The sequence below is a fragment of the Anomalospiza imberbis genome, chromosome 1 (assembly GCF_031753505.1).
Source record: "Anomalospiza imberbis isolate Cuckoo-Finch-1a 21T00152 chromosome 1, ASM3175350v1, whole genome shotgun sequence".
NCBI lineage: Eukaryota > Metazoa > Chordata > Aves > Passeriformes > Viduidae > Anomalospiza > Anomalospiza imberbis.
The window spans coordinates 25,731,462-25,757,153 of NC_089681.1; the positions used below are offsets into that span (position 1 = coordinate 25,731,462).

At 37.8% G+C, this 25,692-nt stretch overlaps 1 protein-coding gene across 1 annotated transcript; it reads left to right on the forward strand.

The window, feature by feature from the left end:
* Positions 1-1,991: 1,991 nt before the first annotated feature.
* Positions 1,992-18,729, forward strand: CALB1 (calbindin 1). The gene is made up of 11 exons (XM_068185306.1): positions 1,992-2,169; positions 2,468-2,544; positions 7,006-7,080; positions 11,713-11,796; positions 11,885-11,941; positions 14,893-14,970; positions 17,230-17,285; positions 17,384-17,423; positions 17,510-17,563; positions 17,703-17,774; positions 18,190-18,729. The coding sequence occupies exons 1-11, from the start codon at positions 2,088-2,090 to the stop codon at positions 18,301-18,303; spliced, it is 789 nt and encodes a 262-aa protein (XP_068041407.1). The 5' UTR covers positions 1,992-2,087; the 3' UTR covers positions 18,304-18,729.
* The last annotated feature ends 6,963 nt before the right edge of the window (positions 18,730-25,692 follow it).

Genomic DNA, 25,692 nt, shown 5'->3' on the forward strand with positions numbered 1-25,692 from the left:
CATATAAGAAGTTGTCTCACTGGCACAGACATCTTCTATCTAAAAATGAAGGAAATGCTAGCTCCACCTTTGTCTCCTTCCAGTGTCCTTGCGTCACTGGCACCCCATTGTCTTTTCCAAGTACAAAGAATAATCCCAGGCTTGATTCACTGTGCTTCCATTTGTTCAGGCCAGAGCTCTGCCATGTCTTTGCTCCTTGTAAAAATAAGCCTCTTGAATTCTCTCTTTTATGGTCATTGTTGCTACTTTATGGAAGGAAATGTGTTAGGTTCAGATTTTTATTTTCAATAAAAGATGTAGGCAGATTACAAAAGTTTCATGATATTGGTCCCACTGAAGTCTCCTTCTCTGAGAAAGCCATGTATGAAAAGTAGTTCCTAGATGGGAAATTGGTCCAGTCAGGATTTTTTATTTCTTTTTTACATGGTGAAACACAGAGCCTGATTGTAAGAAAATATTAAAATTTCTTCAGTCCTTTTGTAAGTATAATGGGTATTTGTGATGGCAAAACTAGTCTAAACATTTTTCACTAATACAAATATTTTGAACTGAAGAGATTAGTAATCAGTTTCTTGTGTCTTTTCTCTTAGATGCTGCTTGTTCAGTAGCTAAAAAAACACAGGCCAGACCGGTGCATCTCTTGTACAACTCACAGCCAAATGGCAGCTCCAGAAGGAGAGAGGGCTGCACATAACAGGTGGGGAAACAGGAGAATGGAAAGATGGAAGGAATCAAGTATAAGGTCTCATGATTACTTAATCACTATGTCCACATCTTGTTCCATAATGCATACAAGATTTCAGCCATCCAATCTACTGAAATCCCTCTCACAACATGTCAGTCTTTAATTAAGCATCCCCCTCTCATCCTCATGGGTTATCCATCCCTATTGACATTTTGCTGTCTTCTGCATTATCCTGTTATTTTTCTGGGTTTCCCAGATGTTTGCATCTCTCATCTTTACTGTACTACCTACTGCATTTGCCAATGTCCTGTCAGCCAGTCATCTTGACCATCAAACTATCAGAACTCAGTGTAGTAGCTGAAGGATACTGCTGGAAGGAGAAAGGCAGTTTCAATGCTTCAGAGTATCCAGGTAGCCCTAATGACTAAAATTAATCATCCCAAAAGGGACTTGGCATTATCAGCACAGCACCATGTTTCCCCACTGCAAGAGGAAGATTTTTGTAAGCTGCTCTGTTTCCTTCCTCCAACTCACTGCTTTTAAGAGAGCAAGCCTCCAAAGCTGGTCTACCAAAAAAAACCTCTTGCTCAGTCAGAGCAGACTGTGGTAGTGTCCCTCATGCCTCTGCACTGTTTCTATGCTGTCTCAATAGGGATATCTCAAGATCCCATTATATCTCAGAAGGAATGTCAGGTAAAGGGTTGTAGCTCTTCAGAGATCATCTCTGTGCAAAGCTGTCTGCAGGTCTGGATTGGAGATGGAACAGTGAAAAACGGGTTCCTTGCAGCCCACATGGTGCCCTAAGTGGTTGTTTTTTGGGGTTTTTTTTGTGGTTTGGTTTGTTTGTTTGTTTGTTTATCCTTTTTTTCTTTTTTTTTTTTTTTCTTGTACCCGGACATCCTGAGATGCCGCAAGCCACGCTCTCAAATTCAGGACCCTCTTCCACATGGAAACCCAACGGCTAAACTGGGAGGCTGCGCTCACCCTCCGTCCCCACGTCTCGTGGGCATGCTCTCCACAGCAAGGGATGCGCAGTAACTCCTGAGTGGGTCATTCAGCGCTGCTCTCTCTGCTCGGGGCTCCTCGCTCGGCACCCACACACCCCTCCCACGTCGAGGAGTGTCAGTTCCCGAGGGCTCCGCCGCCGGGCTGGCCCCGGCCGCGGTGCCGCCGTCGGGAGACCCCGGCCCCCCCGCGCAGGGCGGGGAGGGCGCGCCGGTGCCCGCGGAGAGGGAGGGCAGCGCCGGGGGGAGTGGCCCGGCCGGGACGGCCTCATAAATAGCCCTCGGCGGGGCGGCGGCGGGAGGAGCCGTCGAGCCGCCGCTGTCGTTCCGCGCCGGCCGCGGTCAGAGGCAAGTCAGGACCGCGGACAGCGCCCCCCCCGCGCCGCCCCGCGCCCACCATGACGGCGGAGACCCACCTGCAGGGCGTGGAGATCTCGGCCGCCCAGTTCTTCGAGATCTGGCACCACTACGACTCCGACGGTGACTCCTTTCCCTCCGGGACGGCGGGGGCGCGGGGGGCGCGGGGGGCGAGCCCGCGGGAGGCTGGGGGGGACAGCACCGCTGCCCGCCCGAAACCGGCCCGGTCCCCGCCCGCCGCCCGCAGCCTCGGGCGCAGCCCCGGAGCCATCGGGGCCGGGGCCGGGGCCGGGAGAGGTGCGCGGGGAGCCGCTCGCCGGGAGGGAGCAGCCGGGTCGCAGATGCCCCTGCCGGCGCTGGAGGACGGAGAGTTTGGAGGGAGCGGAGACGGCAGCCGTAACTCTTTCTGTTGTTCATTCAGGCAATGGGTTCATGGACGGGAAGGAGCTACAAAACTTCATCCAGGAGCTGCAGCAGGCACGGAAGAAGGCAGGCTTGGTAGGTTAATGTTTCGCCCCACTTTTCTGTCTTCTAAGGGAAAGAAGAGTTTTCTTGAGCAAACTCCAGTGCCCTGCTTCCTTCTGTCCTCTCTTGTCATCCCACGGTTCACGCATCTGCCGCAGCGGGCAAAGCTTGGTTAGAAATGAGCAAGTTGCAAATCTGATAAATCATCTACTTTGGAAAGGTGAAACCAGGGTCCACCTCACTGATGAGCGGCTCCCACTCGTACCTTGCAAGGCTACAAGCTGATACTTCTGACAGTGCTTATAAAGAAAAGTCAAGAAAAGTATGGATGCTGTCATTTTGTCTTGGATGGGACCTTATCCCATTGCAATCAATCTTATCTGATCCAGAGATGGACTCATTAAACCTGGCGGGGAGGTGGGGGCGGGGGGGGGGGGCGGGAGAAGCCAAAAAAAAAAAAAAAAATTAGGGAAAAAAAAGGAAAAACCCAACACTTCAGGGTAGTTGGACTCTTCATTTCACACCTAATGGGCAGCACGGGCTGAAATGCGTTTCTGCCCCTTGGTGGTCACTAAATAGATCTGCAGATGACTCCTAAACGCTTATTGCTCTTCTCCAGGAGTATGAGTACCAAATCCTGGCTGTTTAAATGGCTCAGAGAGACAGTTAAGTTTTTGACAGTGTTGTCAAAACGTGTCTGTGTATGAGTTATTGAAACATTAATTATTATTTTCCTCCAAATTATACCCATACAGGGGGAGAAAAGATAAGGGAGAAAGAAAGAAAGAAATTAAAGATTCTGTGTCAAAATACAGCCACTTTTAGCATCAAAGCCCAACATATAACTTAATGGAATCAGTCTAAATGAATCTATGCTAAAAGAATTCTGAAGAAACAGAAAAAATATAATTTAAGTGGATGGTGTGTGCATGAAGAAAATAGATTGATACTTCCTAATAAGAATGCCTCCAAAGTGAGAAATAGCTTTTCAATAATTAATTTTGCTTTGAATGTTCCTATATATTTTAGACCTAAATGCAGAAAAAAATAGTTAATATGTACCTTAATTGTATTTTGTGGAAAATTGTATCATATAAACTTTACACATATGAAAATCTGTCTCTCAGCAATGCCTCTAATGTTACTGCAGTCTAGGTAGCAGTTAATTCTTATAAGAGATGCTGGTGTAGGCTCTAATTTTCCTGAGTGTAAGTTCAAACTAAAATTAAAAAAAAATAAAGCAAAATTGAAGTTAAAAAAACCCAAAACAAAACAGAAAATTAGGAAATAATTTGGGTGTTTTAGAAGGAAAAAGCTGATTTTTTTTCACAGAAAAGTTAAAAAAACTTCAATACTTTTCAAGTACTCCCTTTTGTACAAAATCAAAATCTCCCTTTTGTGCTAAAGGGCAGGAAACTTAAGTTTGCTCAGTAGAAAGAAGATAATAAAGCCTTTTTATATTTAGTATGAATTGTATTGTTAGTAGAAATGCTAATATATTACTGAGCTGTTAAAAATTTATTAGAAACTCAAGGTAAAAAATATTTATAATTTTAAGGTCAGGATCTTTTCTCTCTCAAAGCAAGTGTGCATCTCTTAAAAACATAGCCTACTCAAAGCAGCACAGAAACCCTTGCAGGATTATTCTTATCTGCTACAAATGTTATAATGTATCTGGGTTTTTTCAAATAACTTCTGCCAATATCTGACACTGTATTCTAAAAATGCTCAGATGTTTAAGTTTTTCTGTCCCATATTTCTGATTCAAACCTAGCTTTGGAGTGTTCTGCTGAAAAGAGCAATCTACAGTAGCAAAACCAAGTTCAGCACCTGGTCTGTGGGCTCTGGAGTACAGCTATATGTCATCTTAGGTTTAAAATCTAACTTGATTCTTGCATTTGAAGGCTCATTTGCTAAACAAGCATCTCATTAGTTCATTTCTTGTCTCACGGGATACTAATTCAGTATCTTTGAATATCTATTCTTTTGCCAGAAGGGACACATTGAGAAACTAGTGTAGGTTATATGTCATTTCCCTGTCTGTCCTTCTTTTAACACTCCAAAGCTTCTTTATCATCATTAACTTCTGCATTTCAGGTCTCTCTTCTGCTCACTATTTTTGAAATATTCAATTATGCATTCTTCATAGCTGGATTTTACATCAGTCATGACATATGCATTAAAGAATCACATTGATGCTGTCATTGAATAGGACGGTTTAATATTTCCCAGTATTCTTCCCAACTACAGAACTGTTCTAATTATGTTCTGATGCTAATCCTTGCATTAATCCACTCAGCAAGCCTGTACTTTCCCAGCTGCTTTTTCTCAGACAGAGAGGTAGCATGCATCTTGATTCAGGCTAGCCCCCCTGGAAGGGGGAATGTCTACTCGGAAGGCTTAGTGCTTGGGCTTTGGTAACATTAGGTCTTTTTCCTTCATGCGTTATGGTAGATACTGAATTGATCTGGTATAGTTGATTATGGTTCAGCCATGCTAAAAGAACTCTTTTTTTAAAGATAAAAGCTACAAAAGTGTATAAACATAGCTTCCATTTATTGTGACCCGCATTTATGCAATACATTCTCTATTTGGGACTGCCAATTGCCAAAAGAAACCCTGGGGTATAAGTGACCAGCACAGAGGTTGATAAAGTGTCAGTAGGTGGATCTTGTCTGACCTATTCCACATCCGATTCTCACTTTCCCTGCCTGTATAGATAATGACAATATTTCTCTGCAGAAATGTGTTATTTATGAGTACAATTATGTGAGGGTTTCTGTAGTGCCAGTTATCCTTACATTTTCAAATCGTATCAGAAAAAGCTAATATTTTTCACTTGTCGGAAAAGTATCTTTTCTGAGGTGTCTGACTAAGGCATGAAGGGCTAGTTTCTTCATTTCAGAAATTGAGCACTACATCTGTATCAGGTTTAGGACTAGACTTGGTTAAATTTAGGCAATTTTTTAAATCAAAAATATTTATTTGAATAACATAACTCGAATAACTCTTCAAGCAGCTCATGAGCAGGTTAAGTGAACACCAAAATCTCACCATACTTTCTGAATAATGAACTAGAGGATAAGTTTCCTGGTTTGTTTAACCTGTAATCAACTGTGCCTCCTTCAATGGCTGGACCCTGTCTGGCACTGCAGAGTTGCTATTAGAAAGATTAGTAAAATATTTAACCAGGACTAATTAAAATCCAAGTGTCTAATTCTCCATTCTATCTGCTAAGCAAACTTGTCCCCACTTTGGGATCATTAGATGAAAGGTGACTTTGAAGTCCATTATATTAATAACCACATCTCTAATTAAAGCCACAGCAAATTACTAACTTGCTATGGATGACTTTGACAGAAATAGGATACTAGGCCGTGACTGTATCAGCTACAAGGAACTGACATTTTAGTTAGCTTTGGCAGGTGAAATTTGGGACAAGCTACAATGGACTTTGTACAGCTAGGAGTCCCTGTGTCACCAATGAGAAAATCACTTAGGTCCTATATAATCAGATCTATTATAACAACGAAAGCTTTTATTTCCAAAGTCTGATGTAACTTCATCTATAACTGTAGAATTGTCCATTGTTTTAATATAACTGTAACCCTATTCTTGCTGAATCGTTTCACTAGCTTCCACCTCTAAGAAATACAATGAAAATTAAAAGTTCAATCAGTATTGAAGGTTGATGACATCTCATATCAAAGAAAGGCAGGTCAAGTTTAAGTGTGAAATCAGATATTCAGATTTTTGCCCCAAGGCTGGCACTTTTTGCCATGGCCAGTGAGAATGGTCTTTAGAGAACAGATTTATAGCAGGGACCATAATTTATATGGACAACAATGATGGCTTTATTCTGTCAGATTTAAGGTACTGCTTAAAATTTTCTCCCAACTAAGTCTCTCTTTCTACATTTAAGCAGTGACATTTTGACTCTGTTTCCATGATAACCAAATACTAAACAGTGAAAAATATTATATTGTGATGGGATCCTTTAAGACTAAAATAGCATCCATTGTTCAGGAAAAATCCACTCAAAGACGTGGAAAGACTATTTTGGTGTTCAGATGTATTATACTGAAATTTTTTCCTTATTTTGAAAGATTCTGCACTGCCTTCAAGTTACTAATTTAAAAATGAAAACTAAACTGAGAAAATGGAGTAATAATTGCCTATGAATTTCACTGTCACCATCTTAAACAAAGGAAATGTTAGACACATCTTCCAACACATCTGTCTTTATAATTTTTTCATTCTGTAAACTAAAATAGTGTTCTAAGCATTTATATGCCAATCATTCACACCGGCTATAATGTAATTCCCTAGGAAGTAAAATGAAAAAAAAATCATTTAAACTTGACCAATGTAGCTGCAATGTGTGAGTACTTCATTAAATGTGGTATATTATTTGGCAAATAATAGATTGTTCAATTATGTTTACATATGTTTCTTGTATTTTAAAGTAATGATTCTATCATTGGTACTTTGTAGGATTTAACACCTGAAATGAAAGCTTTTGTGGACCAATACGGGAAATCTACTGATGGAAAAATAGGTATAGTTGAGGTAAGACAGTTACTTTGTAACTTTACTTGAAGAAAATACATTTAGCACAGAACAATGTGAGCATAATATGCCAATACTTCGGATTTTTAGATACACAGAATATTTCTTCCTCACCCTTAAGATCTTTATTTTCTTTTCACTAATGAAACTTTTTCATTAACAAGTAATGTATTCCTTACCACATTCCAGACATTTCACCACAAGTCATTTAACTTTTCTCTCTTTATTCAATACAAATAAGCATCAACAGCAATTTAAGTTTTCTACAAAGCAGAATAAAGTTCTATTTCAGAAATTTAAATTAAAAGGTAATTTGATGAGAAGTAGTGTGAGTAGTGCTGCCTATGATTTTGAACTCATGCTCTGTCACCATTCCTAATAGTGATGATTACATCTGAGTGAAGTTAATTGGGCAGTCACTGTATGTAGTCTATTCTAAAAAAACCCCAAATATGTAACCCAAGTAAGTCAGCATGTTAATCATGGCTAAGAATTAATTTCTTAGAATTTCCTTTCTTGAATTTTAACAGAACTGCAGGCAGAAAATTCTCACATTCCTTACTCCTATTTTCTGAAGAGGCTGAAGGATAACCATCTTCTCCTCATACAGCAGCTCAACAATTGTATAACTTACGGAACTTGATAGGAAGGGAGGAACCATTGTGTTTTCTCTGAATTTCACTCTTCAGCACTGCAATTCAAAAAGGAGAGTTTGTGGGGTTATAGGGTTGCAGTTTGAGAAGTCACTTCTCTGAGCTTAAATCAACGACTCATTTATGTCACTCTGAGTGCAGTGAGACTGCGGTTTTATTGTTAAATGATGTTGTGGGGTTTTTTCCTAATAATAAGAAATCTGACCTAGAGAGCTCATTAAGAAACAGCTGGAAACAAGCCAGGCCTGCAAAATTTCTACAATGACCAGCTTTGGGTCAGTACCTAATTTTAAAACTGAGAACTGAATAGAATCTGTAGAAGTCGATAGAAAGTATCACTGCTGATACAATAGATTGTTTCAAGATACCATTTCTCCTCTGTCGTATGTCTGAATTTTATATACTTCTTTAAAGGCATATGTAATTATGACTAAACTACCACAGAAATGTGAACAATTTGTTTCACTTGCAGCCACAATTGATTTTTAAATGTGCATCTTTTAACAATAATTAGCATTGATCAAATAGCTTTGCATCTAGGAAGAAGTAGTGTTTATTTAGTAAAATAATTCTTTTGTTTTGGACCAACAAATACTAATTTATTTCTTATAGAAGAATTTATTTTAAATTAGTCTTTTTGAATATCTGTGGAGCCAGCACTGATGCAAGAAGAATGTGTGAACAGTGCCTGAAAAAGACTGTGCTTCTTCACTTAGAAAAGATAACTGGAAGTTTTACCTTTCAAATTCTATTTCTGATTCTGATATTGACTTAATGAGGGAAGATGAGCAAATCAAATAGGGTCTGATATGGCTCACCACCCCCAGTGAAGGGCCAAGCATGCTCAGCATTCATGGAAGCAACTGAATAGTGACAGTACGGAGTTCAGAGACTGAAGGGACTTTCTCCCTTAATATAGCAGTTTCCAAACCCAATAGCTGTATTTTGTTTCCCTTAAATCAGCACGAAGCTCGATTTGGAAACTGCTGATGGAACTCATGAAATGTGTGGTACGTGCAGAGCAGTTCGATATTGAACTTGGTACTTGGACTTGACTCTCCTTCCTTATATTAAAAAAATTATCCAGTAATTCCAGATTGTTCACATTTACATAGTACATCAAATAGTTTTTCTGAAAATTGTGTGAACGCTGTTTAGGAAAACTTATGTAAAGCCATTCAGACTCCCAGCCCTCAAAATGGACACCCAGCATCTGACAAAGAATGTGCCAGCCAATGATGAGTTTTCAGGAAAGGTCTGTTGACCGAGATAAAGAGGAGGCCTGGGTGGCTTCACAGAGGAAGAAGTGGATTTTCAGCTCAGATTAAGTGTTGATTCTGTCTTTGCAAGCACACTGCAGTTAGTTCACTGGCTATTATCCAGTGTCCTCCTGCTAAAGGCAGAGCCTGACCTGCCCACTTTCTTTCCGTTGTGTAAGAGACCTTTAATTCACCTTTTGTACTCATTGAGACCAGTGCTTTTGCTAAAATGCTGCTGTGAAACTCAAGGTTTCAAAACTCAGAACTGCAGTAATTTCACATTCAAATTATTTGAAGATTACTGCTGCCAAAAATTCGACTACTTATTAGCCTAAAATATTCTTTGTACTCCCATGCTCTATTATGGGATTTTAAAAAGCAAATTCACTCTATTAGGTGAAAGGAATTTTAAATAACATTAAATAGCAATGGAATTTACTTAGAGAACAATGTCTAGAAAATAGTTCTGATATTGTTTTAGGTACTGAGAGTATTTTTTCTGCTAGGTAGCCTATAAAGACACACCTCAGCCTGCAGCTGACCAGAGAGGAGTCAAACCAGTCTCAGGCTTTGTAGTTATCCTCTATTATTTGCAATCCAGAGACAACCAACCTTCTCCATAAAAGCAGCAAAGCTCAAGGCTCACTAAACTTCTATTGCTGCCGTACATAGACTTGCAATGGTCTGCACTCTTACTCAAGGATGCTTACAAAGTCCCCCTGTGCTTTTCACCACAAAGAAGTCATCACTTAAAATAGCACCAGGTTTCCATCATTCTTCTTGATAGTGGTATAAAACTGGGACTGGGAAGTTGAACCAGTTTCCACACAATCTACTCATCCCTTTAATACTGCAAAGTTTTCCACAAAAAGCAATTTAATGCTTTCCCCTGAGACTTACAAAGGGTGAGAGGTATAGCTTAAAATAAGGTAATTTTCTTTTAGAGGTAATATATTCTGTGCCTCAATTACAGTTTGGTACTGCTAATAGGCTGTTAATGATCCTTTGGACCGTTACTATTTTATGGTGCCCTTGCAAAATTCACAGGAGTTACCTATGTCATTGAATGACATCTTATTTATATTTTTGACACAAGCAAATCCTTTTCCATTGTTATAATCAGCCACTTCACCCAAACTATCTTTTTTATTCTGAATATTTCTTCCATTCAACATATGCTGTTAAATAGGAGCATATTCTAAAAATCAAAGAATTTGTGTCATGAAAGAAATAAAGACATTTTTTCATAAATGAGGACTAAGTTACACACATTTAGCTATTGTGTACACATAAATATATACTTACCCATAAGTGTATATGCTATTTATAATGGAGTAGGTTTTGAAAGCTGCTGACAAAAATACATTTCTTGGGTTGATTTTGATTTCATGTTCATCCACTTAGCAAAAGCACTGAGAAGGCTCTGATGGGCCTGACAGCCTGTCATCAGCTGCACCATTTCTGTAAGGAGAGTGCTCTGATGTGTCTTTTCAGCTGTACTAACACTAAAAGAATTTAACTGATTCCTTGCATATATGATTTTAGAGAAACAAGAGATATGTCTCCATAACTTTGTTGTGTCTGTGAGGTGAGAGCTGAAGACACTAATGGCTCTGCTGGTTCTCAATAAAAAAGCCTCAGCAATTAGGCAGTAGCACTGAAATAGTCAGAACAAAAGATTTGAGGGTGTGAAACGAAGGCAGAAAAACAAAAATTTGAATCAAAATTTTAAGATGGGACTCCATAAAGTCTGCAGATGTCATTTTACATAAAAGAATGCAGCTAAGAAATGTCTTTCTCCATTTTCTCCATAATAAGCACAGCTGGTCTATTCTTCAAGTAAAAAGTTTTTTTTAATCAAAACATATTTCATACATTTTGAGGACAGAAAAAAAAATGAGCTTTTGTTAAAAACAAATCATGATTTTACATTAAATTATACAGCATACTTTCCATCTTCTACATTTGTCACTTGCCAAAATTGAGTTATAGTAAATTAACATTTTCAATAATCAGTACAATAATGTCTGATTTTAAAAAAGCCTTTTGTAGAGAAGAGGCATTGGAAGAACCATCCCTGGTTTTGCAGGGCTAAAAGCCCTCTTGATTTCTTTCTGATATTTATAGCTCTTTTTGAACACATCTCTGTGACTGACAAATGAGAACTGCCATCCCTTACTCTCCCTATTTTCTGGGTATTTTTTCTCCTGGCTTTTCCTTATATTTAACCATTTACATTACACACATGTTCTTCATGTCAGTGTTCCTTTCTTTCTTGGTATACCTTTCTTGGTATCTGAGTAGTCTATATTTCTGTTTTCTCATTCATGGTCCTTCACACTTATCCTCTGTGAATCCTTGTGTTATGCTTTCCCTTTCAAAATTCAATGCATTTAAATACAGATTCTAATTCTGCATGGGTGAATTTTTTCCCCTTTCCCCAGCTACCCTTTTAGTAAAGTGCTACCTCACTCCCTTCTCTCAGACCTCAAGTTCTGTTTGACCTTGATGACTGTGACAAAGCTGCAGGCCAGAAGCCTTTCAGAGGCATTTTCCAAACACTTCAGCTAGCAGGATGAAGCTTCGAAACAGGCCACAATACAGCAGTGGCAGTATGAGCACAAAGAATTCCATACACTTTAAAAATCTTCATGCTCTGTTACAGGCTCAGCTGGCCTGATGAAGAGCCAAAATTTAATCTTTCTTAAACTCTGTTACAGCTTGCTCAGGTATTGCCAACGGAAGAGAATTTCCTGTTGTTCTTCAGATGCCAGCAGCTAAAGTCAAGTGAAGATTTCATGCAGGTACAGTATGAAAAGTTGTCTGTTATAAAACTATCGAAGACCTGCTTGCCATAAACATATCATTAAAGCATTCACATTCTGATTGCAGACATGGAGGAAATATGACAGTGACCACAGTGGCTTCATTGATTCTGAGGAACTTAAGGTAAACCAGTATCTATGAGCATGCACAACATGAGAACAGGTGTTGGGTTACAGCCTTGTGCTGCTATCTCTTTCTTCAGATACATCCCACTCGTGCATGTTTTTGCATTTCAAACATGACAAAAAATGCAATACAATTAGCTGATGTTTTATCACCAGTAAATTATTTAAAGTGAAACTCTAATCTGATCAATGTTTTTTAAGCCACGTTTTAATTCAGATAAGTGTTGGTATCAAATAACTTAGGGTACCAGGTAGCTCAGAAGTAAGATTAAGAAAGCAAGATGAGTCTCTAACAGCTATTTTGGTTGGGGTTTTTTTTGGTCTCTTAGGGAAAAGAGCTGCTTTGGATTGTTTTTTCTTAAGAGCATCACTACTATTAATCACTGTGCTGCTGGACAGTTGATTCTGTCTCAAGTACCATGTAACCCTACAATTTCCTAACTCTAACACTGTTAGACTAACAAAATGGAATTGTGCTGCCTCTGCTTGCTTAACCTAGTAGGATTTTGGTATCAGCTTTAATATACACAAATAAGAGCAGAATCAAGGTTACCCCATTAGGCATCTCAGCCTTGCACAGTTAAGAAATCTTGAAAAAAGAGTGATTTTATTTCCCTAGTCATACAACCAACATCAATTTGTTGATGCTGAGTTAGTGTCACAGATTCACAGGGTGGTTGTTAGGAACCTCTGGAGGTCATCTGGTCCAACCCCTCTGCTCAAGCAATACCACCCAGAGCCAGTTGCCCAGGACCTTGTTCAGATGGCCTTCGCATGTCGCCAAGAATGAAGACTCTACAGCCTCCATGGGCAACCTGTGCCAGTGCTGTCATCCTTGCAGTGAAAATGTGTTTCCTGATGCTCAGAGGGAACATTTTGTGTTTCACTTTGTCACCATTGTCTCTGGTCCTGTCAGTAGCCTAGCTCCATCCTCTTTGCACCCTCTCTTGAAGTATTTATATACTTTGATGATGTTCTCCTGAAGCTCCTCTTCTACAAGCTTAAGCGTCCCAATTCTCTCTGCCTTTGTTCATAGCAGAGATGCTCATATACAACAGCTTTCTGAGTAGAAAGGTGCCATTTTCCACAGTTCAACTGCATTTGAGTCATTATTGTAGCTTTACATTCAAAGGAATCAAAGCAATTCATAGCAAGAGAACTATCTGTGTTTATCCATCTTACATCTTATTTGGACTAGTTTGTCCATATGTGGCATAAAGAAGAGTGATGTAAGTTTTAAATAAAGTTCCAGGAGATCAAACTGTTCAAAATCTTTCCTGTTCTTCTGCTCAGAAAAGAAATCCATGACAGAAAATTCACATCTTTTTTTTCCTTTTCCCTTTTTCTTTGGAGTTTGATATCTGTGTGACATTTGCTGAGGATCTAAGCTTAGGGTAACCCTCAGGCAGATAAGCCCATTCTTCTGCTGACTGGTTGCACCTGGCCAGTGTTTTTAAAGTTGCAGGATAAGGAAAAGGTAGCACTTGAGAACTCTCCAGCTGTTAGATGATGTCTGCTGACTGCTATATTTTAAAATAGATTTTAAAAGGCAGGGTTGATTGAGGGCCGGCTGAAAAATGAAGACATTTTAACTGAATCTCTAGTGGTTCATCTCTCTTGTGCTGTGAGGCTTCATTTGCCTCAGAGAAAGAGGTCATTTTAACGCTGAAAATAAGACATAAATGTCCACTTTTATTTTTAGATCAATATTTCTTGGCAAGCAAAAACATTTTTAAGTATTTGCTATGGGAGGAGTACACCCACTTACAACTTTGTAAGTGAAATTTAAGCTGGAAATCAAGAAAACTTTCTAACAATAGTAATGGCAGTAGAATATGTTGTCTAAGGGGGAGGCAGACTCTTCATCACTGCCTGTATTTAGAAACTGTTTGGCAATAACTCAGATCAGAGACTAATTCAGGAAGTTTAGATAGATAGAATCCTTTCTTGACACATAGACTGAATAGCCTTTTAATTTCCCTTCCAGTTCTATTTTCCATTGAAGCACACAAGAATAAACATGTTTCTGAAACATCCATTCACAACATTTCAGTCGTGTTCTTCATTATACAAGCTACCAGGAAGGGCCTCCAGCCTGGAGGGGGCCAGGCTGCTAGTCATGTTAGTCATACCATTATTGACATGGTTGCATTCAGGTCCAGGAATGCAAGCATATTTTCTTATAAGCTCTCCCATTTTCTATCTTGAAATGTGGCCAAAAATTCTGCAAGGATAATGACACTCCAGCTGATGACAGGAATTAGGTCCTTCATCAGGTCTTGTAGTGTCCTTGCTTTACAATTTGGTATCTTCCTTTTTTTGCTGTCACAGATCTAGTACAGAAATTTAAAACACGGAATGGGTGGAAACAATCTTATTTTTTAAAGTAAAAATGGCTGATCTTTCAAGTCATGTGACATCAAATTCTCATTCAAAAATGCAATGAAATTGGCTGCACACATTAAAAATACAAAGTAGGAAGAACCAATGTTCACTTCTAGCATCAGGTAATGCCATAGGCAAGGACAAAACTCAATTAATCATTGATCTGAACAAAAAATTGTTCAGATGCTGCAAGAAGTGATTAGGCATACAAGTTTTCAAGGAGACCCAAGGTTAATTAGTTTAGTTTACTGATAGTGCATATTAAGAAACAGTATATTTGAAAGCCAAACTTTTTTCCAAATTCACAATACAAAAAATGGCATACAATGCACGAAGTTTTATGAGTTACTTTTTCCAAATAAAATGCAATATTCTTGAACTTACCAAAAGAAACATATACTCTTAGCTGTTAATAAATCTTTTTTCCTACTTGTTTGGAACTTCAGTAGTAAATACTAAAGTGGAAGTAAAATAGTATTTCCCATTACTTTAATCTGAAGTTAGCAAGTCAACTATTTTATACTGTAGATAAAAATTCACCTATTACTCTATTTATTTTAACAGAGCTTCTTGAAAGATTTATTACAGAAAGCAAATAAGCAGATTGAAGACTCAAAGCTAACAGAATACACAGAAATAATGGTAAGTTTATTTAGAGGCATAATGGGTTAATGGGCAGTTTTCAGTACATTTCAAAAAGAAAAGTCCAGCAATTTTTAACCTTCTTGGTATTTATATAATATCATGCCAGGCCATTACATTTTCCCTGTTTTGCTCCCTTGTGCTGCTAGCTGTAAAACCAAAGTCTTCATAGGAGCAAAATTGTTCTTGTCATAATTATATTGTTTAGATCAAATTAATTTGGTGTTACTTTCTATATTTTGCCTTCTTTCAGTGTTGTGCTGTCTGTCTCTTGTCTTAAAAGACATCAGTGCATGGTGGCTTCTTTAGATTTACAAATATCTCACACTTTTCTTCTCCCCTTGCTTAAAGGCAGAAAATTGATATTTTAGATAAACACTATAGCAAAACTGTTGCTTCCTTGGTCAGCCCATCCTTTGAACAATCCATCCATTCCATTGCTATGGAACTCCATGGTAAGGACCAGTACTGGTTTCTGCATGGACTTTTCAAGAAAAAAGACAGAATTCTGGTCTTCAGGAAATGTGTAAATCTACTTTTTTTTTTTTTTTTAAATCAGTTATCAGCTTGTTTTCATCTTAAAATACTTCTATCAATCAAAAATGTGCTAGGTAGATGCACTTGGCCTCAAATTGGCTTAAAATTGGCTGAAAAAAACCTTGTGTTTCTCCTGGAAAAAGTCTGCTGGTTCATTGTACCAGTATAAACCATTTACATAGAATTGTCACTGTTCATTTGCTGCTGAAGACAACATTCTCATTCAGGGAGCTTTTTGACCTCCATCCTAAAGTGTGCTATAAGTTCTGGCCTCTGCAGAGACACACACTGACAAAGAATTTAGTTAAAAGAGAAAAAAATAAGCCCAGCTCTCCAATCATCTCTGCAGAAAACAGAAGGATAATAAAAATCACACAGTCCTGAGCTGCTGCTGGCAGGCAGAGCTAGCCATTAACTCATCAAAATACAAAGTTCACTTCACAGCTGCCACTGCTTACCTCCCTCAAATGCCAATCTGTTTTTCCAGGAGATGCACACAAGGCAGATGTTTTTATACAAAGGAAGTGTTAAAAGGAACCACGGTGTTGTGTAGAAATAAATGTTCATAGAATTAGTTACTTTTTCTGTTATCTTTTGTCCTTTATTTTGTATTAACAAAGTGAAATTGGGCCTTTTTTCATTGCATTACATTAGCTCTCTCTTTAAAAGGATATATGTTTATGTATATATATCAGTATAGGATGTTGCTTTTCCTCTTATCTATAAATCACATCTAAAAATACTGGGATTGCAGGTGATGGGATAGAGTGTGGGTGGTGGTGCTTTCAATACAATGCTTTGTAGTCTTCTGCTTTTGTGACTCTTTTATACAGCAAGTGCAATATAATGTTTGAAAGTAGGAAAATGGAACTATACAGATATAAATACTGGAAGAGAAAGTCCTATGCAGGATCAATATCTTCATCTACTTCTCACAGCTATTATAAGCTGTTTGTGCTTTTCAAGTGGCAGGAACTCATCTTTTCAAGGCCTCTAAGGAAAATCCTTTCATAGTAGAGTTATTAAAAATTATTGGAAATAATAATCACTTATTTTGTGAAATTATATTAACATAGTTATTACTATAATTTAATTATGGTTCTTTGGATAGATTTATTTTCCCATTTTCATACCATCAAGAAAATAGGATCATCTGCAACATCTCTTCACTTCTTTTTTGGTTTTTTTTTTTTAATATATATCAAAGTAAAAAACATATTGTCTTTGCTTAAATAGTTAGACCTGTTCAGTTGAATGAAATATCTATTGTTTTCTGTCTTGGGAACTGAATGCCTTGGATTGTATTGTACTTAACCCTACAGTTTTTCATCTTTATGAATAGAGAATAATGATTCTATTACCCAATCATGACATGAAGTCAAAAGTAAAATATTATCACATCAACACTCCTCTCATTTATAAATAACAACATGCACATTTCTCATACAGGACATTCATTCAGCAGCGTAGGCAGGCTAAGACCTTAAGACCTACCTTACCACAGGTTAATCAGAATTGCTCATCTGGTTTCTTACCAAGATTTTGCAGTAGAATTAATTACTATTAGTTACTTAGTCAGTACTTAAACGTATTACACAGTAAATGTGACCTGGGGACATCATTTCAGGACAAAGTTAATTGGATTTAAGTTTTCCAAATAAGTGTTCTCTTCATTAGTTTGATTAATTTTGATTAGCAATGTAAATTTATATATTCTTTCAGCTCAGGATGTTTGATGCAAACAATGATGGAAAGTTGGAGCTTACTGAACTGGCCAGGTATGTCTTCTGTTTTGTTTCACAAGAAATATCATATACCAAGTGCTGTTAATGGGAACAGTTAAATATTTTGACCTATGTTTCTTTTCTCTCTAAAGACTGCTCCCAGTACAGGAAAATTTTCTTATTAAATTTCAGGTATGAATATTCACATTCTTCAGGTAACCTGTTACCATCACACATAACTGGTGTTATTAATGCATTTGTTTTCCTTTGGCATTTAGGGTGTCAAAATGTGTGCAAAAGAATTCAATAATGCCTTTGAGATGTATGATCAAGTAAGTCTTTAAAAAATGTTTTTATTAATGGTGTCGTTTATTGGCACTTATTTTCTGAATTTGTGAAGAACTAGCCATAACCTCTGGAAGTAAAAAATAAATTATCTTTAAAAAACTTATCTTTAATGGTATTTTTCAGGATGGCAATGGCTATATAGATGAAAACGAACTTGATGCCCTACTGAAGGATCTCTGTGAAAAGAACAAAAAGGTAATCCTAGAGGACTTCTTTCCCCTTAGAGATTAGATTTAATTTGGATTTTAAGGACGCTTTAATCCACCCTAATAAGATAAATATAGAGCTTCTAAGTCATAATTCCTGAAGTCAAAGTACAACTAAAAATTGTGGTGGAAATAATAGCAGTGTAAATCCTGAACTAGGGGAGTTGTAATTACACAGTCACACTGTCAAGAGCTTGCTTGCTTCTGAGATACCAGCTAGCAGCAAGCTAACATATGGCTATCACATAATGGATAATGTACAAATATATAAAAACATTTTAGTGTGTTACTGTTGGACAGGCTGAGAATACCTGGGATTTTCTCTCATTTCCTGACATTGGAAGTAAACGTGTTCATGCTGATAACTAAACAGGATTATAAAGCATTATCTGTTCTTTAAATAGGAATTAGACATTACCAACCTTGCAACATACAAGAAAAGCATCATGGCCTTGTCTGATGGAGGAAAACTTTACCGAGCAGAATTGGCTCTTATTCTCTGTGCTGAGGAAAACTAGAGCTCTTCTATCATGTCCACTTAACTAGTGATGTATTCTACACAATAACTGTGCACTATAAGGGAGTAGGCTGTATTTTTAAACTGCATATAGAAAATTAGCCAGGATGTGTGGCACATTCCTTTCAGTTTGTTTCTATACTGTTTGTAATGTACAGTTTTTGTAACAATAAGATTGATAAAGAGAATGTCAGTGTTTGGGCCAGTCTGTATATTCAAAAAGAAACTAAATATGTGAGGGGTGGTTTTGGTTGGGTTTTTGCTTTCATAAACATGGCTGGAGAAAAATTAAACCTGCTGACATTGCTGTGGTCATCATATCCTTTGACACTTGCAACATTTCTTGTTAAACTACGTAACAAAAAAATCTACACATAAACACACATCTTTCCCAAAACAAATAAATATGAGGTTTTTAAATATAAAACATGAATTCAGATTAAATATGATCTAGGTCTGAAACAGGAAAGAGACATTGGCATGCCTGATTTCAAAAATTTAATAAGGCACTAAGAAATATTTTCAGTTGTCAAACCACCCACTTACAGGTCTGTACTCTCTGCAGTCTTACAATTACTCTTCTCATTACGAATTCATAGCATATAGACAAAGCATTTATCTGGAATAGATCTCCATACAGTAGTTGATAAAAATATAGTGTTCTCAATCTAGCTGTTTTATTGAATTTAAACATAGGCACTTCAGAAATAAATGCCTTTAATCTGTCTTGAAATCCTGGCTAAATGACAGGTAGTATAGTTAATACACAGATTAACATATGATATTATAAGTGTACCTTTCATGACTATTGCTGTGTCAGAGAATATGACAATCCATTTTCTAAACTATTTTCACATTTTGCAGGTTATAATTATTCTAGTAAATTGCTGTTTTTACATCATATTCTGTGTAATCTATAATTAAATTTAATATCCTAAGATTATTGGTGTCTAGTTTGTGTATCTCCTGGATTCTTGTATCTGTACCATGTAAAGGACAAACTGACTATTTTAAAAAAAATGTGCCTCCTTGGATCTTACACTGAATTACTAGTCTATCTCACTAGCATTAAAATTTGACATCAAATGACTAAAAAATAGTACAGGTTTTATAAAAATTTAGTAATTTAGTTTACATGGTGGGCTCTGCTTTTTATTATATTAGAGATGTATTTTTTAAATGGGAACTATACTATGAAGCAGCCCTATCTTCTTGCATCCTTGGGGTTTTTTTTTTGGTCTGGCTCCCTTTTTACTTTACACCAATTTTATGCCAGACTACTTCATGAATGTCCAGGCCACTGCTCCCAGTAAGTACTGGAGAAGGAAGGAAATTGGGCTGTCTCTTAATGCCAATAAACCTATGCTGCCTCCATGTACAACTGTTTTGGAAGCAATTCCCGTTAGCAGATTAGCTATATACAACTTCTCAGATGTGTTTCTGTGTCTTATTTAACATATGGAAGCAAATTAATTTTATTTAAAATGTGTCTCAAACAATGAGGCTCAATCCTTCAAGATGACAGTCAATGAACTCTCACTGAAATGAGTCCTTGAATTCCTCAGGTGAACTCAAGCAGCAAAATACCATTTCATTAATGGCCTAATGGCCTTGGGCTCTCTCCAGCCTGAGCCTTGGAAAGATAAGGGGTAGGTGGTGCTGGATGGGGTCTTGCTGGGGAAAAAATCCACACAAAAAACTAAAGTAAGGTTAAGCCAGTTCATTCTCACTGTTTTACTCCCACTCCATGCACAGTGATTTAATGTCTTACCTGCTTGTCTCCTCTTTTCTCTATGCAATGTGAAATACAATTGTGTACAAGAAGTGAAGGAACAGTGAATCTGCCGATCACTACAATAAATGATTGATATTGTTCATATTGTCCACTTGAAACCCTGGATTTTGCCTTATTTTTAACATTTTAAAAGTGTAAAGAAAAAAGCCCCAAACCTTGTGTGTAAGAATATGTTTGCTGCATCATTACAGTGAGAGGTAAAGCTATTAAAGTGTTTTGACAGAGTCACCACAGAAACTGAAATCTGTCTTCCTGAACATAAGTAAAGGTACCTGTCTCAGATCCCTTCTGAAGTCACCCTTGTGCTACTGCTGCTGCCCACCAGCTGGCTCTGCTGCAGGGCACAACACAGAATGCAGGTCTCAGTCACCCACAGGCAGGGTTTTTCCTGCAGTTATTTCTCTTAAATAAAACTTGGATTAAAACACAGCAGTTTAGAACCCCAGTTCTAGCAAAGGTGTCTACTGTCAGTGCAAAGCAAATTGTGACAAGTATGGCTCAGTCAAAACTGCTGTAAAACCTCCAGGTTTTAAACTCTAAATCACTCCTGGGAAGACTGATTTTTAAATGTCAGGGTTGGGGCAGAACAAGGCCCCAATAATAATAAGAGAAGTGATGATAGGGAAGATTTCTTCTTCCTTCTGGTAGACATCTGGTGACCAAAGAAAAATTGTAGCATGCACGAAGATTAATTATATGATGTACTGCAGGTATGCCATAATCCAGCCATACACAGAAACTGAAACAGAGCTACTTGTGATCCTCTTTACTGAAGCTATTAACCATTTTGCTGCCTATAAATACAGAATTTACTAAAATAAACATGCAAAGAAACATTCAAGCTAACAAATACCAAAACCCACTGTCCTACAAATTACAAGTATGTCGTAAAATATTTTAGCCCATCCTAGTTTAAATATGTACAGGTTAAAACTTAATGTATCACTAGGTATTCAAATCAAAGAAGGTGATCATCTAGAAATTTTATAGCACAAACCAGCAAACTTAAAGAAAAATAACAATAGTAAAAATGAGGCCCTTCAAACCCTTGGCATTATAAATGCAGTGTTTGCTGACAGAAGTAAACCTTAACAGTACCAGGTCAGGCAGAGTGGGTGCATGCTTCTACCTGGGCCCGCAGCACTGTCCATCAGGGCACCTCAAGGGCCATTAACACTGCCCAGCTAACCATTATGGAGAATATCATGTGAATTTCCACCAACAACTTAATCAGGATTGAACACAACCCTTGAAACAAATACTTTGGCTCTCCTTTGTTCACTGCTTCACTGTTCTATCATGAACAGTGTCAAACCACTGATCTAATCCTCCCTGTTTAGAACTTAGTTATCCACCTTTGAAAATATTATCCACGCAAGCTGATGAAATTTCTAAACACCATATTCCATGGGCAAATGTCAAAACAGACCAGGGTGCTGACAGTCATCAGCACTTTTATGCAAAATGAACCTCATCAATGAATAAAATACATACATACTGCTGCCAAACTCCCCTTAAACCTCAGTTAAGGCTATGCTTCTCTACATAAGGTTTACTTTTTCTGATTTTTACTAAGCCCTCATCATAATCATGGTTACAGCTACTGGTTATGGAGGGCAACTGAAATCCACTCCTACTTGCTGTGACTTTGAAAAGATACAGAATGCATACTTGGGCACCTGAATATGCATGGCCTGATTTTCTGAAGTGTTGAGCACCTCCAATTCCCTATGAAATCAATTCAAGTTGTTCTTCAGCAACTAAAAGCAGGTCAGTGCACTCAAATCCCAAAGACTATTTTATTTTATGGCATATTAAATGATCACATAAAAGACTGTGGGGTTACCTTTGTTCAAGTGGCATTATTACTTATTTAGCAGTTACAACAGAAGATGCTATATTGGAGGAAGACAATGGTATGAACTTTCTTGCAGTTCAGTGTCTTTAGTTACATGTTATTAGTATGGGAAAAAAAGAAAATATAAATGAACAGTTCACATGAACTTGGAAGCCAGTACAGACAGCCAGGAACTCAGAGCTCCCTCAAATAGTATCATCCTCTCCTTGTAAAGCAAATCCTCAACTTGGGAAATAGAAGCAATATTCTCAACAGTAATTAAAATATTCAAGGGGAGAGAGTTCCCAGAACTAGGAGAATGTGGAAACCCAGGGCACCGAGAATATTTCTCTGTCTGCTCTGGGGTGTCCTGACCCCCAGGGGAGCACTGACTTTGACCCTCACTCATGGAGAAAACTTCCTAAGCCTCAAAGTAAACTAGAAACCACAAAAGTGTGAAATAGATTGTAGAGATTGTAGATAGTAGTATAGTATGTCACATGGGTGAGAAATTTAGGTTTTAGGATTTTTAGTATGTTATAGATGGGTTCAAGATGGAGGATATAGGGTGTTGTCTTGAGTTTCTTTCTTCTTCTTCCTCTTTCTTCTTGGGTTTAGGTGGTGTCTTGTAATTGAGTAGAAAAATTTGCATTGTGGGTCTTTAGGGGTCAGTTATTGGGTTAGAAAGGAAAATAATTTAGGTGTCACTTCTTAATTGGGTAGCTTAGTTTTTGATTAGACTTAAAAGGCCTTGTAACAAGAGATTGCTAGCCATTTTTGTGCTGTTTTTCCTGCACGCAGAGTCTGGTGCAGACAGTGTGCTGAAGTTTTGATAACAATAAACAGAAGCTGAAGACCGAAAAAGTCCTGTGCATCTCTCATTTCTGACAGGAGAACTAAAGACTAACAGCAGTTCTGGAATCATAGTGAAGAGGAAATGCAACAGATTTCTCTCATTTGCATCTTAAATGATTTTCATAACTTGTTGATAAGCCCCTACTATAGCACAATAATACTTTTGCAGCACTGAATTAATCTAATAAATTGTAGCACGTTCAAAGACAGTAAATCACCAGCAGAAATAAAAAGGATAATTTCAAGATTTAATTAAGCAGACAAGATGTACTTTTCGGTTGAAAACAGACAATGAATCCCCCTTGTGGGTGTCTCCAAGTTGAGCTCATGGAAGTGATAACACCTTTCACTGATGGACCATGCAAAAGTAATTTTTAAGAAGGTATTTGGACTTTAGGGAAGCATCCTTGTGACTCATGAAAATTAAACTGCCTCTGCAACCCTACTGACTCCTGTTGCAATCTCCAATGTACACCATCACCTTTTCTGACTCATTCCTCCACGGTCCTGTCCCTCCAACTTCATAAAATGATTTTGCCACAAAGCAATCCTTTTTTTTTTTTTATCCTTCCCTTTACATTGGGGCTCACTGATAATCTCAGGGTGAGAAATGTAATAATCTCAGGGCAAATATATCAGCCTAAGTCAGCACAGACACTACCTCTCCTGCCAGTTTAACTATGTTTAGAATAAAGAAGCTGTGATGACTGTGCTTTATTTCAGTCTGTGAGTAATACAAAGCTGTGGGGCATGCTTATGGATTGGACACCTCTTGAGTGTTAGCAGTATTTTATGCCTTTTTCAGGACAGTCTAATCCTCATCAGCATTTAGGAACAGCTTCTTCTGGAATTTCCAAAAGACACTGCCTGGGTTAAGTAGTAGCTATAAAGCTTCTTTCTCTTATTATTTTCCTGAATTCAGATATCATGTGTTGCTACTTGAGTATCAATTACATTGTATTTAGGCAAAACATAAACTTGAGAGGTTTAGGATTCATGTCTTCATAGTAATGTTCCTTTCCTGTCCCTACCAAGTCTAACAACTCTTACTGAAGGAAATGTGTCCGAGCCAGACTGTTCCATTCTCCTGCAGCAGTGGATAATAAGATCAGTTATGTTTTTTTACTTAACTAAGTCTATATATTAGCAAGTATTTTGTAAGTTAAGTGATATGTAACTCCTAAAACATTATATGCCATTTCTAAAACCTGCATATTGTATACACCTTGTCAAGACAAAATGTTCAGCAACTAAAAGCAACTAACTTGTATAGTTTGAAATGGATGTCACTGGCATAAGCAAGATAAAAGAAATGCTATTCTTATTATAGATGCTCATTAAAACTTAAAATGTGCTTTCTGGTTCCATCGCTTTAAAAATAGTTTTTTTGTCAATTTACAATTAATAACTCATTTAGCTATGAACAGTTAATAGGTAAAAGACTTCAGAAGCAGTACCCATTTCTACAAATGACATTCTGTTAGTAAATAAATCCCCAGAATCTCTTTGCAAGACAGGCTTTAAGAGGCTCCCCTTCAATATTCTGACAATGTCAGATGAAGCAAAATCTGCTGTCCTGTTACTATTATTTTATACACAGGACAGAAGTGCTTCCTAGCCCCCAAAGCCAAGCATAAACTGGATCCCAGCTTGATGTTGAGACTTGGAATATGCTTTTTTCTTGATCTTTCCTACCTGTGCCCCACACAGGACCTATGTTTTGTGAGCTAAAAGGAACTTGCCAGTCTTCTTGCTTCAGATGACCAGCTCTGAGGGAATACTGCAAAGTACACCCGTCCTGCTGTTCACAGGCTACAGAAATGACTTCAGGTCACATGAAGTCTTTGGCAATTTCAGAGACTGAACACGGTTAGGTCCAATCTCAGTCCAGTACTTCAACCACACAACACACTTAGCTATAGCAATTCACGTAAATCCACAGATGCAAGAGACTGACAGGAACTTATTTTTATTGACAGCCTGTCACCAGAGGATAACCTACTAGACATTCCAGAGAAATAAATGATGTTACCACATCTCACAAACATACATTTGAATTTTTCTCTGAAGCACTTCTTTTCAAATGTCAAACTCTTATATGGAACTGTGTCCCATACAAGGAGACAATATAAGTATATGCAAAGGATGACGAGCAAAAAACAGCATATATGGCCCTAACTTCTCAATTAAATCACTTTTTGGGGAAAAGACATGGCTGTTATGTCAGAATTTCATCTTGACAACACACCTACCAAACCCAAGTTACCATAAAAAAGCTTTACTTTGTTCTCAAGAACACCTTGAAGGCTACTCCAATAAACACAGTTGATTTGTTTTATTATCAGTGGCTGCTCAAACCCACACAGGACTATTGCTCACAGGAGAAGGGCACATGGAAGCCTGCACTAATACAGTCCACACTTTCAGCAGAATACACCTTAGCTTGCTTCAGATTTGTAATAACACAATCAAGTGACTTCAAAGTCAGGTGTTGGCATATGTTAAGCATACCCCAGATTGTGTGAAAAAATACATGACCACCACCAGCACCTGAAGGAAGACATCTTTAAATTACTTCTACTGTCCTGACTCTTAAATCACTGTATCAGTGTCAAAGCACATAAAACTATGTACATGCTTGTATGTGGGGACAGGCTGGAGGTCTGGTTAAACACCAAAAAAAAAAAAAAAAGGCACTGATTTCAGGTTGTAAGGCCAGAGGCTGATAATTTCTTTGAAGAACTCCAGCCATTGTCTGAGGCATGAGGGACAAAACCTACCAACTCTCTAAATTTGGATAAAAGAGGGAGAGCAATTTTTTTATCACCTGCTTATCTGGGATAGATAAATTGACTATATTCAGAAGTAATGCCATCTAAAAGTTTTTTTAGTACCAGCCTGTG

Bases quoted from the DNA above. Each gene is read 5' to 3' on its own strand.
- CALB1 (XM_068185306.1), top strand. From the start codon at position 2,088: ATGACGGCGGAGACCCACCTGCAGGGCGTGGAGATCTCGGCCGCCCAG. The intron at 2,170-2,467 runs GTGACTCCTTTC...TTGTTCATTCAG, and splicing joins GCACCACTACGACTCCGACG to GCAATGGGTTCATGGACGGG. The intron at 17,286-17,383 runs GTATGTCTTCTG...TTCTCTCTAAAG, and splicing joins GAGCTTACTGAACTGGCCAG to ACTGCTCCCAGTACAGGAAA.